General features: G+C 44.8%; 1 protein-coding gene across 3 annotated transcripts; it reads right to left on the reverse strand.

Moving 5' to 3' along the window:
• Positions 1–5: 5 nt before the first annotated feature.
• cobll1b (cordon-bleu WH2 repeat protein-like 1b) lies at positions 6–12,413 on the reverse strand. Of its 3 annotated transcripts, none has more exons than XM_019868206.1 (13): positions 12,212–12,413; positions 7,609–7,797; positions 6,468–6,672; positions 6,155–6,380; positions 6,032–6,076; positions 5,829–5,923; positions 5,228–5,470; positions 4,791–4,920; positions 3,595–3,742; positions 3,420–3,502; positions 1,605–2,893; positions 611–733; positions 6–528 (listed from the first exon to the last, which is right to left on the reverse strand). In XM_019868206.1, exons 2-12 carry the CDS (start codon positions 7,698–7,700, stop codon positions 617–619), a joined length of 2,673 nt encoding a protein of 890 aa, XP_019723765.1. In that variant the 5' UTR covers positions 7,701–7,797; positions 12,212–12,413; the 3' UTR covers positions 6–528; positions 611–616. The 3 variants fall into 3 exon arrangements, with proteins under 3 accessions (XP_019723765.1, XP_019723764.1, XP_019723766.1); XM_019868205.1 differs by lacking the exon at positions 12,212–12,413 and adding an exon at positions 8,293–8,505; XM_019868207.1 differs by lacking the exons at positions 7,609–7,797; positions 12,212–12,413 and adding an exon at positions 6,740–7,014.
• Between the last annotated feature and the right edge of the window lie 1,047 nt (positions 12,414–13,460).

A 13,460-nucleotide genomic window follows, 5' to 3' on the forward strand; every position in this document is an offset into this window, starting at 1 on the left:
AGCTGTTGAAATGATAAAAGCTTTATTGCTTACAACACTGTTTGACTACAGCGACGTGCGTAGTTCAGGTTTATTCACATCAACATGTGAAAACACATTTTAAATATCAACAACGCAAACGAGGGGCAATGAGTACCACAAGTCAAACCCGGTCCGTCCCAAAATCATAAATCAATATGTAGGTACTTATTCAACATAAACCGTCATACAACGACATTCTTGCAACTCTGAAAATCATCTTTATAATTTATAGCATCGCTTCTTATTCACGTATCGGTCCAGGCAAAAACAGTAATGCATTTAATGCAAGACAGCACATGGCACAAAATAAAGAGATATTAAATTATGCAAGTCAACCGAAGGCCGTTATTGAAATGGGAGCAAATATAAAGCAAAATACAGCAATTCATACATTAAATCGATATACACTGCCAATCAAAAGAGGTCGAGACAAAAAGACCGTTTGGCTCTTGTGCCGAAAAGGTTTCTGGAACAAAAAAAAACAAAAAAAAACAGGATGTTCCTCTCCTGAAAGAAAAAGAATTGGAATTGAGAAATGTCATGTGCAAACATTTACAGTACGTCCCGCGGAAATGAAAACGTTCCTTACAGTAGATCAGATTTTGTCATAAGGCACCGCTATGGGGGACTCTGTCATTCCGTCTGTCCGCAGCAGCTCACTCGGCGACGTTAGTTGCCCTTCGACTCCTTTTTCATTCATCACCTCATCGACCTGTGTTGAGAGAGGGGAAAAAAAAAAAAATTGGATTTTGACACCTGTTGCCGGGAAAGAAAAGAACGCCGCGTTTGATCGCACTGCTTTTCCAATACTACATAAATATTTCATATTACGGTACATGAGTTGCTGCCCTCAGACTGTTGCATTAATATTGGAGTCAAAATAAAAATACCCAGTTATTAAAATGATGACTTTATTCTCATGATGATCCTTGGGGCCGTCAGACAAACGTACGGATGGATAGACAGTACATTAGTGGCCGTCTTGGCTCCTCAGTGTGGTGCAGTACGGTATATTCGTTCTTTGCAAAGGATAAAGAATATATGCCTGTGAGACAATGTTATTCTTTCATTGGTCTACATGCTGTTTGTGTCTGAATATCCGTTACTTGAGGATTTTTAACACGATAACACCTGTGCTATTCTTTAGCCGTGTTATGTGTTATTTTTATGCTAAACGGACTGAAGCAAAACAGTATGGTTGTTTGGGGGCAGGGGGGGGGGGGTTCTGACAGTAAACTTCCACTGGGAGAGGAAAAAAAAAAAAAGGTTGAGGCTTTCTTTTCTTTTTTTTCTTAAAGAGAAATTTTCAGGACCTGATAAACTGCTGCATGTTGTGGAGTGACTTGAGCTGAGTTCACTGCCACCATACGACACAAAAAGGGGTTGGGTCACGGGGCTCTCAGGGTAACAATGCTATTTTTAATGAAAGTAAGAGAAAAAAAATGTTTTTTTTTTTTTTAAATCAGTCAATCTGCCAGCTTTGAATCATGCCTATGCAAGAAATGCAGGAACAGCTCAGAAAGTGCTCCGGTGATTTTATATCGGCAAACGTGTGAATGCTATGCGATGTGACCATAACTCACCTTGAACTCTTTCCCCGCATTTCGCTCGATGACCGAGTAGCGATTTGCAGCAGGACAAGAGGGTGTGACCGGAGGAGAACTGTCTGGTTTGGGCCGAAGCGACAGCGAATGGCTCCGCTTCACGGCCGAGGACACGGCCTGGGCGAAGCGGGACGGCGTGGAGGGGGAATAAGGCCTGGGGGCCGCAAAGCTCTTCAGCTTCTCCAAGCTTAGCCCGAAGCTCGGCTCTTTGGCCGGCAGACTGCTCTGCCTTGTCACACGCGTCGCTTGTATGGCGGTTGCTTCGGTGTCGCCTTGTACGGGGGGAGGAGGCGGCGGCGGCGGCAGCAACAGTGCTCGGTCTACTTGATCCCCCATGTGGCCAGGAGATGAACTGGCACCTGGGCTCTTCTCTGCTGCCGAGGTTACATAATACCCAGGAGTCTTTTTGTGCTTTGACAAGCGGAAAGAGCCCGGCTTTGGTTTCGTTGCGGGCGGAATTTTCGTCGCCTTGACCTCTCCTGGTGAACCTGCTTGAGAGGAGCGGAGAGCGTCATCTGCTTTCGGCGAGCTGCTCGGTGATGAGGCGTGAGTGGCTTCAGCGAGGCATCCGTTGACAGTGTTTAGTGCGCTGGTGGTGGTAGTAGGAGTAGTAGTGCTGCTCAGTATTCGGTCCCTGGGTGCATTTGAGCGCTCGCTAACGTCTTCCGCGGCAACGGGCGCCGTTTCCAGTGTCAGTGCCACTTCGAAATACCTCAGCTTCTCGTTGGATTTCGGAGGCACGACGGTGTACGTCGTCATCCCCACCTTGGGGATGTAGTCCCTGGTTAACTCGTTGGAAGGCTTCGGCTTCAGCTCGGGGTGCGAGGCGGCGTCGGGCGCGGCCTTCGGGGATACGGGCGGCGTCGGAGTTCGGCACGTCTCGGGGGCTCGGGCGCATCTGAGGTCGCTGCGGAGCGGCTCACCCGCCGACGTGGCGATATCTTGCTTGTCGCCGTCCGACGATTCGAAACCGGGCTCCTTGGCAGAGGGCGGAGCTTGATCTGTGCGTTCCTGTTGTTGCCGCGGCGGCTCAGGGAGAGGTGGGAAATCGGTTTGCACCTGAGCGTCCTCGCCGGCGGGATGGGACGTGCTGAGAACATGCGACTCCTCCTCGGCGGCAATGATGTGTTCCCAAACAGAAGCAGCACGGCAGACTTCATCTTCTGACCGGCAGTTCTGGAGTTCACTTGTCACATTCCCGCTGTCAACTTTTTCCCTCTGGCTTGCAGGCGCCTCAAGTTCACTTTCAACTTGACACGAGACGCTCGCTGTGTAAAACAGAAGCGTTCACCGTGTGAGACGGGTTGCAGAAACCTTGTTTTTGTAATTGATTACATTTTGCAATCTATTCACTACTGGTTCTCCTGCATCGGTTGTAAGTTGCATGTCATCTTCTAAAAAAAGTTTGAATGTTTGAATACTGACTTGTCAGTATCAAATCAAAAATTGCAGCACTTGTTTCAGCCATCTGTGAAACTATGGTACCATAAAAAAAAAAGGATGGTTATTTTCATTCTGAACTACCTGTCAATTCAACAGAACATTTCAAACTTGGGAAATCCATTACGAGTGAAGCACATAACATTGACATTAATATTTTAGGATAACATCAGAGTAAAACACAGCAACCTTTGTCTTACAATTTCATATCCGGCTGGGAAAAGAGGGCATGTTTGTCCGTGCTAATACATTAGAAATCGGCACTTTAATGACAAAAAATAAAATAAAACACCAGACACTATTCCATTTGCAAGAAAAATCCAAACAGGTCATTTTGGCACACGAAAGCCATACCAGCCAGTTGAGATGAGTCCGGGCCGGCTGGCGTCTTTTCAACGGTCTGAATCGCCGAATCACTCGTGGTGCTCTGTGACCGACTGCCAGAATCAAGCACATTTTCGTAATTAAAAGTAATCCCAATCATGATTCATAAAACTGTTTGGCTTTGAAAAATCTTAAGAGTTCGTACTTGCCATCTGAGGACAGATCACGAGACGGATCGACCCCGCAGCCTTTGTCGGACATCGAGCTGACACTGGCGTCTTCTCTCTGGATCTCGCTGGCAGTAGCTGACGTCTCCTCCATGATCTCCTCCAGCGTTTTAGCTCCGACAGAATCTGTGAAAGCAGATGCTGAAGATGTGAACTTGCCTCAGCGAATAAATACCAACGTTAGCATTCGGCCAATTTGCCGGCAATTTTCTTGAATTTGTGCAATTTACGACTGGTATGTTCACAAGCGAGGACTCCTATCCAATTGAAATCCATTGGTTCCCGACTGCATATTGCTAACTGTGGGTGATAAGGAAAGATCACAAGCGCGGGGGTCATTCCAGGACAAGTCGAACAAAAGCAGAGTATGTCCAACCAAGCATGTGAAGTTGATATCTGCTGTGCAGCACAAGACGATGCAACTCAAACATCAGCGGAGGAGACATGAGGACATGTTGAGGAATGTCATTTTGGTGCAGTGAGCCTCACTGAGGTCAAGCTTCCTCTCAGTTAATTCAGGGTGGCGACACCGATTTTTTTTTTCCCTGATGTAAACACACCAAGTTTGTTTCAAAAGACCCAGGCTGAAATAGGCTTATTGTTGTTTTCTATTGTTTTGTGTTCACTCCTGGGTGGAACTTCCCTCACAGGACGATACAATAAGGGTAAAATGCGTATGGACAATTACCGGAAAGTAACTCCAAAGGCAGACAATTCCACCGCACCACATGGATAAATACACACGGTTTGAAAACTTGGGGTCCTTTGAAATCCAAGGACAAAAATTGGCTTCCAGAAATTCCTGATTTATTTCATCTTCCTTGAAGTCGCTTTTAATATTTAACCGATTAGATTTCCATTCAATTGTCAATCAGTGGCCTAACTGATGACCTAAGTTGACTTGGTTAATCAATATACTCAAAGGTGAACAACACAACGGGGACATTTTGCAACAAAGACGCTCAAGAATTGCGATTAAATTCACTCATTAAATCCAATTGAAAGGTCAAACGTCTCACACTCTGAAGTGGTGAATATCGTCCACCAGGGGGCGCAAGAGGCGCATAAAAGAAGCTGAATAAGCAGGCTGAAGCCAAGTTTGGGTGGATGGGCACCAAAAGACCAAACTCTCATTAAGTTTATGGAGACGTATAAGGATGCAACAAATACAAACCTTGCACATTTTCTTGAGGAGGAACCGTTTCTGGGGCGGCACCACTTGGCGACGTTGGGGGTTGAGGCGCTTTGCGCTTGGTTCTCTTCAATGACGATTCTGCTGAGGAGCCGCAACTTAACCCGGAGACCTACAACACATTGGGGGGGAAAAAAAAAGAACTACAATCATTACAACTGGATACGTCTACTTACTGTCAGTTAAAGAATTGCTGATCATGCTTTCTATTATGGCACCAAACGAAACAAACTTTTACATGTTATTTGGCCAAGGTAGCTCAATCCCCCCACCCCCCAAAAAAGAGCAAAATGGCCTGAATCATCACTTCAGCGTTTGATGTTTTAGTTCAGGTCAAGCAATAGTTTTTCCACAATGCGGCAGGATCGCTTAGCCCATTGTTTACAAACAAACAAAAAAAAAAAAAAAATCGGACTGACCTCACAGTCCCCTGATGTTGTCGTAGGCTCGGAGTAGAACCTCTGGCGAGTGCCGAGGTCCGCGTGGCAGCTTTGAGACACGACGATGGGGGGCTGAGGCGCCCGTCTCTTCTTGGGCGCATCGCCGACAGGCGACGTCGGCGACATAAGCGGAGGTGGTGAGCTGGAGCCGGGCAAGGCCATGCTGAGCGGTCGAGGCTTGCTCACGAGCACCGGAGATGCCGGCGCACTGACTGTCGTGGCCTTTAAAAAGCAAACATCCAATCGGGACATGATAAGACCTCTGCTCCACAACCGCACGGCGCGTGGTCCACCAATGGAAAAGCCTCGTCAACAAACCTCCCTCTGAATAGTTACATTTACCGACGAATACAGTCGAATTGTAACCTCGTGCACTTCACAGTCACACCAGCGGCCCATTTTAAAAAGCCCAAAATAAATAAGTGCCACTTAACTGCAACCGGTAACGTTGGAACATCTGGTTTAACTCATACCACCCTAAAAATGTCACCAGATGAGCGGGATCTTTTGTAAACGCTCTTGCACTGACTCACGAAGAAGCCACCGAGTGTACGGAATACGTACGGGTGAATAAACATACCTGCTCGGATGTTTTCTTGCTCTTTCTAAACTTGCTGAAGAGGCCCTTGTTTTCTTTTTCTTTCTGATTTTTATCTTTGCCGTGCGTCACTGCAACTGGGGAAAAAAAGACATTTGTGAGGTGGAGGAGTTTCAAGTAGAGTGAAAAAAAAATAAAAAGAAATGACAAAATGATGAAAACAGATTGCCCCCCTCCCCTCCTACCTGCATGTGTGGGTGAAGCTGGACACGCAGGAGAGTCGACGTGTCCTGCAAGTGAATCGCGGTAAATGTATGACAAATCCCCCAAAGTCCTGACAAAATATGAAGCAAAGTACACTAGTTTACCTCTTGTATCTCTTGCGTAAACCTCCCGGATTGCATAATCATTTAGGGAGCAGGACAAGTCCAAAGGGGCCAGCGATTGCACATCTCTCAACAAAATTGTTGTCTCCTCTGCAAATTCACATTTCTCACAGATTGCGGGTAAGAGTTCAGTCAGCGGGATCTGAGGATTGACTCTTAAAATAGCTTTCTGGGTCTTCTTGTAGTTTATCACCATCCGAACGGTGGCCTGGGGGACCGAATATTTGATTAAACGGATTCAGGCAACACAAGCAGCAAATAAGTGCGCCGCCCTTTTCGGGATGGCGAGATGCACCTCAGGCTTTTGAGGACCCGTCTTCTTATTTTTATCGTCGCCTTTAGGTTTGAGTAAGATCTTCTCCGCGTGCAAGGTTCCGATGAGAGCGCTGGGCTTGAGTTTGACGTTGTGCCGGCCGGCGGTGATCAGTTCCAAGGTGTAACTTGACGGGTTGAGGTGGTACCTCGCACAGAGAGTCACTAACAGATCCATTAGAGGCTTGCTGAAAGACACACAACACAATATTTGCATGGCCGGCGGGAAAGAGGAGCGGTGGAACCTCCTTATACCAGTTAGAACATGCAAAGCTCCGGGACCGAAGCAAGTGTGCGGTGTTCTGTGAGCGTTCAATCTTGTACCCTGAAGGCCCACTGCACACTGAGCGACACGGTGGAATCCGACTGAACCGTCCAGCAGGGCGACGTTACTTTTATATCTTCCTGTGGCACAGGTGCAGCCAGTGAATGAGCCAATGGATCAAAATAGCCGCACTCTTTCCTCCCCGACCACATATTTTCGCTTTGTCTGCTTCTTCCATGACAATCGTGCCATGTTTTTGTGGTTCAATGAAAAAAAAAATTACAGTATATTAAAATTGGAGCCTCAAAACCATTTTGCGTCGAGTCGGGTGCACTCGCCAGGTGTCCACAGTTTACGTCAAGACGTTTTCTGAACTGTCGCATCGCACTGGAACACAATGCCTTTGAATGTAATCCACAAGATAAATCCCCTCAACTGCTGTGAGGGTGCTAAGAGCAGCTTTTAGAGAAGAGAAGTTAAGGCAAAGCATTTGATGGGTAATCCTTTCTATCGGGATTGGTGTGATGTTTCTCGAGAGGCCAAGGGAGAGAGCGAGTGAAACTGTGGAGGGAAAGTCAAAGTAGAGTTGTTGCTCTATGAACGCTAAAGGTGTAGTGACACACGAATGGCGTTAGCTCACTGTTGGGAGATGCTCAGTCTAAATTTGACAATAGAAACATTGGCCATCTTGCGTCAGACAATGAGAAAAAAAAAACAACCCCCGATCAACTGGGTCAATGATTTGCTGTTACATAAAGAGCTGATGGGTGAAAATTGGATTTCAAGACCATTTGGGCAAGTAGTCCAGTGAGTGTGTCATGTTTGTCAATATTTTTACGTGCAATGCCGATGCATTTACCTCCCGTGTACTGTGGTCATCTTTTCCACACCATCCGGCAAAACAACCACTAAAGAGAGATCTTTGTCGACCAGCTTCTCCTTGTGGTCCATGGTGAAAGGAGCGTTTCCTGGATACCACTGCGAGAAATCACAGGAATCCAAATTCTTCAGTCCCGGCGGGGATGGGGCTTTGCTTTTGGTCGACACCCTGTTGTTGAACAAAAATGTGATATTTAGTTGTAGTTTTTGAATTAGCAAAGTATTTTGGTAATCTGCTTTAAGGCAGCTGACAATACAACATATTTGGGGGAAAATAAATGAATCATGATCCCCAATCTTAGATACTAATCAGATTGAATTGGTTCCCCTTGAGGCTGGCTGTGGCTCCATCACAAGACAGAGCATTGAGGTTAACGTGGCAAAGTAGTCACAAGATATCAAGAGGACATAACCGGGGCGTACTGTTTTTACTTATTAAGCCCTAAGGCATGGCTGCAAATGTCCATACATAACAGATCGTAAGAGCAGGGTTAGGACGGTTACTTTATTTTTTATTTTTTCCGTAAACATGACACTAGTTTCTTGTTAAAAAAAAGTAGTAGCATAATGCAAGTACAACCTGCCTTTCGCCCGGAGTCAGCTGGGATAGGCTCCAGCAACCAATACCTAATATGTGTTTTTAAAAAAATCAATACAAATATACATTTGTATGTATTTGCCTGGTCTTCTATGTCTTCTGGGTGGTCTGAAAGCATGGTTTTGGAATGCGGAAGGAAGCCCGAGCAGCCGCAAGTCAAACTCAAAGCACAAGAACTGTGAGGCAGACATGCGAACCACATGGACACACTGCTGCAGCGTTTAGAAAGATGGACAGACAGAAGTCCATCTGAAGGTCGCATAAGGGAAACTGTATTAAGAAAGTCCCCGAAGGCACGTGACAGACAGACAGACAGACACGCGAAATTTCAAACCTTTCCACATGACCAGTGTTTGCTACAACGAGTGAAAGGTTAAAAAAAGGGGAAAAAAAGAAAACACACACACACGAACGCGCACGCGCGAGCACACGCACACTTTCGTAATTTTGATACGATGAGGAATGATGCGTGACGTCCACCGCGAAAAAAAAACGTTATATTTTTTTTTAATTCCCCGTGACAATTAAAGCAGTTGATATTGGTAATATGGCGTTTAAATAGTAAAGCTGTGGGTGATTTGTGACGGTGGGAATTTGTAGTACAGTATTTAGTCCGAAATTGCTATGCTAGTCTCTCCTCGTTCACATGCATTTAATAAAATGAAGTCTGGTGGGGAAAAAAATAACTAAAAAAAAAAAAAAAAAAAGCAGAGAAAGAATGACATGTTCCACCCTCGAACTGATGCCATCGTAAAACCTTCTATTAACCCGTAAAAGAAGTAATATTCTCAAGTGATAGCAGTGCAAAACTGCGTTGAACCTTATTTAATGTCTTTGTCAGTTCGGGTCACCAAAAGGACTGACAATTTATGTCAAGGAATTACCATTTCTAGTTATTTAAAAAAATTAGATGTTTACTTATTCCCTAATAAAAATAGACCATTTAATATCCTTACAGTATCCTCTCATGGCCCCAGCAGTGGCAATATGGACAAGCCGAGCATGTAGTCAGTCCCAGAGATGAACCAGTTTTTTTGTCCTGAATTATAACCCACTCAAGTCTCATGTGGGGGTACGGTGGAATCTGAGCAATGCGAGGTTACAGGCTCCGCAGAGGCATGTCTAGAAAGGGATTATTCGCCTTGCTCTGGGGGTCAACAGTCTGTAAATACATTTCCATGAAATCACTGAATCAGTGGATGTAGATATGCTATTGTGGCAACCAATCTCTTATCGGTTTATCCCAGTGAATACTTTGACTAATTTCTACAAATGTTCCTTTAAGTTAAGGAGTCATCGGCATTTTGCGCGCAGAAAAAGAGGACAGGATAGCCCAAAACCGTATTCTCAGTTATGGTGGGATCTCACAGTTCCACTGAACTCGTATAATATACAAGTCATTCCAATGTCAGAATCCGATCTTCCGTCATGCAGAATGTGATCCAAGACGTGGCCATGAACCTCAGAGGATTTTGAGGGACCTAATTTTTTTATAACACATTTTTCCACCAGTGAGCAGTATCATGTACACATTTGGGTAGAAAGATTAGTTTTTCACAGAAGATTAAGAATGTCTCAGTAATGTTTTATTGTCTGTGTTGCTGTGCCATTTGTGTTCAAATATCCATTGCTTAAAGGGTAACAACATCGCAACAATGACGCTAAGTTTCGCCGCATTTTGCATTGTGTGTTAGCATTAAGCTAGCTGATGTTCATATATGGCAAAGTTATGGGGTTTAGAGCAGAGCAAATGGTATGATCTCCGAGTGATTTACAAGGGCGCCCTCAGAAACAATATTTTTCAACCTAATGAAAGAAAGTCTTTCACGGTGCTTTAGGGCAACAGACACAATCCTATCCGGGTGAAGCGCGTGCCTCTCACAACTGCAGCAATGACAGAAGCTAGCTGTCGTTAACGCACAAAGTATCAGCAGCAAAGTTGAACAGGCGTGAAGTAGGAAAACTGGGCCTTGTGCAAATGTACACAGTGTAGCTTAAGGTTTCTTCATCGTAAGTTTAACAAGTCAACTAAATATCCTGGAGTGCAACAGTCTCCATAACCGTGTCCCATTAAAAGGATGAAGTGAAATTATTTCACATAGCAAACAGCAAAGCGCTCCGCTGCTTGTTCATTGTATGTGTACATGTGGTACTGACCAAACAGGATAAATGAAAAAGACCAATGTGGAATTTATTTTAAGTACCACTTATGTTAACAATGGAAAGACAAAATATACAGCTCATAAGCCACAAAAAAATAAAAGGCTCACACATGGACTACTGTACCAAACGTTTTAAACGGAGCTGCATCAGCACTTCTGTGCATTTCAATTCAACTAATGCAGTCGAGACATTTTCAGGGCTTTACAACATCTCAAGAGCGCTCACTTCGGCAAGCATTGACGGATTAATTGATTTTTTTTTTTTTTTTTTTTTTGGTCGGCGCCGACTTATTCCAAAGGAAGAATTCCAGTATGAAAGCCAATTTTTTTTTTTGTGGAATGAAAAATTCAGCCTAAAAAATGTTTTTAAATTAAAAAATAAAAGTACATCTGCCAAATAAATATGAATCTAATTTTAATGTTCTGGCTCAACTTCACTAATATGGTTACAATTCCGCTTGGCAACAAAAACTTCAGAAAAGCGACGAGTGGTCGGGGAGCACCTAGAAGATGTTGGTGAGGAATCACTAAATATCAAGAACGAATGCCAGGAAATTGAAAAGAGAAGAGACAGTAGCAAAACAATGCAAATATTTCCGCTCGAGAAACATCAGCCTTGTACAAAGTCCTGACTTCATGGCCTCGGTTGTTTATTTGACATTTGGCTTTGGAATTATTTGTTGAGGGTTTAGTGGCCTCCGTCCGCCCCACCAGTTCTGAGGTTTGGGGTTTGAATACGGGCTCTGGACGGTCTTCCTTCAGCAACAATGTAATCAAGAGGTGTGAAAAACGTGCGTGAATGGCAGTTTGTGGCGTATATACCCTGCGATTGGCTGGCTTCTGAGTGAACAGTGACGTTTCCCGCGGCACCTTCAGCAGGTGGCAGCCACCAAGAAGAGGGTGTGACCGGTCTTATGCTCGGTTTGTTTGTTTGTTTGTTTTGTTAAAGCAGCCAAGACATGTCACAGTTTGGCAGCGCCGATGCCTCTTTGACAGGGGCTCCCCATGCTCGCAAGCAAGTCTGTTGAAATGCACGGTACAAAAGTACTCAACTACAGACCAGGAAGTAGAACGCCTCCTGTCCCCGTGTCGCCCTGCCGCTTTCATCATTCACGGATCTGCTGCGCTTCAGTCGTGCAAACAGCATGAAAACAAACATTCTCGCCGACCACGCCAAAGAATACAAGAGTCGTATCAGAAAAATGCTGATACAGAAAAAAAAAAAATAGTAATAATAATGCTCAGTTCTGATGACATTGCCTGTGTTAATAGAATTCAAGTCAAGTTAGTACCAGTACTTAAAATTCTAAAATCGTTTACAAATAAGACTGACGCGTGTAGGATATGCATAGTTTACATGAAAGCCTCAATTTGATAAGTGGAGTTTTTGGAGAGCAGAAAGGCAAAGTCCTCACATTCCAAACATTTGGTTCCAGCTGGCATGAACCGAGTCAGAGTAAATTTACGTTAAAAATAAACAAGAATTAAGAGATAATAAATAAAAAAACCAAACTTGGCATTTTCCCTTCATCTCATACACCCTGACACAGCATTTTCTTTCCCAAACAGGAGAACAATTTAGTGCACCACCAAGTTGTTCAACGACACTGCACAAGCTCCAACACGTCAGTCTCTCCACTCCATAGCCAAAACAAACTTCAACCTCTTCTTGCAACTTGAGGAAAGATTGCGTGACTGCCGAGCCGCAGTATTTTAGACATAAGGCGTAAAAAAAAAAAATGTGGAGAGCAGGTGTGACGAACGGGCCTTGCTCTCCCACCACCCCCAACCCCCACTTTGCCAACGTTTCATTCCTCTCTTACCTTCACGCCGTCTCTGCTCGGATAACCTCCATGATGTCGCTTATCTCCCGCGAGCTGTCAGATGGACTGAAGGCTATCGAGCGGAGCCTCGAAAGGCCCACCTTAATGCCACGCCTGAGCTGTGAGGTGCTATCACCAACGCGTCTCCTCCGCCTAAATCCTGCTCGGCTGGCTTGGGAAAAAGCTGCGGCGCACGTATGTTTGAGAGCACTCCCCCGCGGTCACGACAAGAAAGGTGTAAGCAGCTTTGTGCAGACATGAACCTGTGGGCGGGGCCACGGGGAGCACTGTACATTCCAAGCACGTGGCTCTGGATAAATACTACGTTAATTTGACCATTCCACTCTTCTTTTCTAATCAATACTGACCTAATCAGGTCAGAGATTACTGGGTTAACAGAGCAAAGGGGACTGAAGGTTTCAAAAGAAACTTGGAAAACGCCGCCACTCTTCATTTTAATTGAATCAGGCTTCGTTTGGCATTTTGTTTTCACAGAGAAAAGCCTTCTTTTTTTTTTTTTTTTTTTTTAAGAGACACACCTTACCTCTGAATAGTGACTCACTCCTAAATCATGTTGAGGGCTTGTCTGTTGAGCGAAGAGTGGCACAAAAATGTCCACAGATGTGCAATTACCATCTTAATACACTCAAAAACAAACGCTTACAGGGTACGAGTTCGCTAAAAGCTGCGGCTAGCAAACCACGAGGGATGTTTGAGACCACTTTTTTTTTTTTCTTTCAGACAGATACTGGTAGGAGGCGGCACGATGGGCAACTGGTTAGCACGTCGGCCTCACAGCGCAGAGGTGCAGGGTTCGATTCCGGCTACGGCCTTCCTGTGTGCATGTTTTGCCCGTGGGTTTTCTACGGGTACTCCGGTTTCCTCCCGCATTCCGAAAACATGCGCGGCAGGTTAAAGGAACACTCCAGTCACATGTTTAAAAACTACTTTTTTGTTTTAGACTTTTGTTGCTTGGGCGCCATCTTATGGAATTTTGGTGCCAAGGAACTAAGCCGAAGTGAGATGAGGAGGTTTAACACAAAAGTGGTGCTTTGACGCAATGCAATATTAATGCATATTCACTTTTGACAGTTGGTGCAAAAGTAATTTTGGATTCCACTTTTTGTTTTTTGTTTTTTTTAGGCATCACCATCAGCCTTCGCTTGTCACTACTATTCAATGACAAGGGTGAGGCAGAGCGAAAATTTGATCTTGGTAATGACGACTTGAGGATGAACTTCTGACAGAT

Source organism: Hippocampus comes, unplaced genomic scaffold (genome assembly GCF_001891065.2).
Source record: "Hippocampus comes isolate QL1 unplaced genomic scaffold, H_comes_QL1_v1.1 scaffold133, whole genome shotgun sequence".
Classification (NCBI taxonomy): Eukaryota; Metazoa; Chordata; class Actinopteri; order Syngnathiformes; family Syngnathidae; genus Hippocampus; species Hippocampus comes.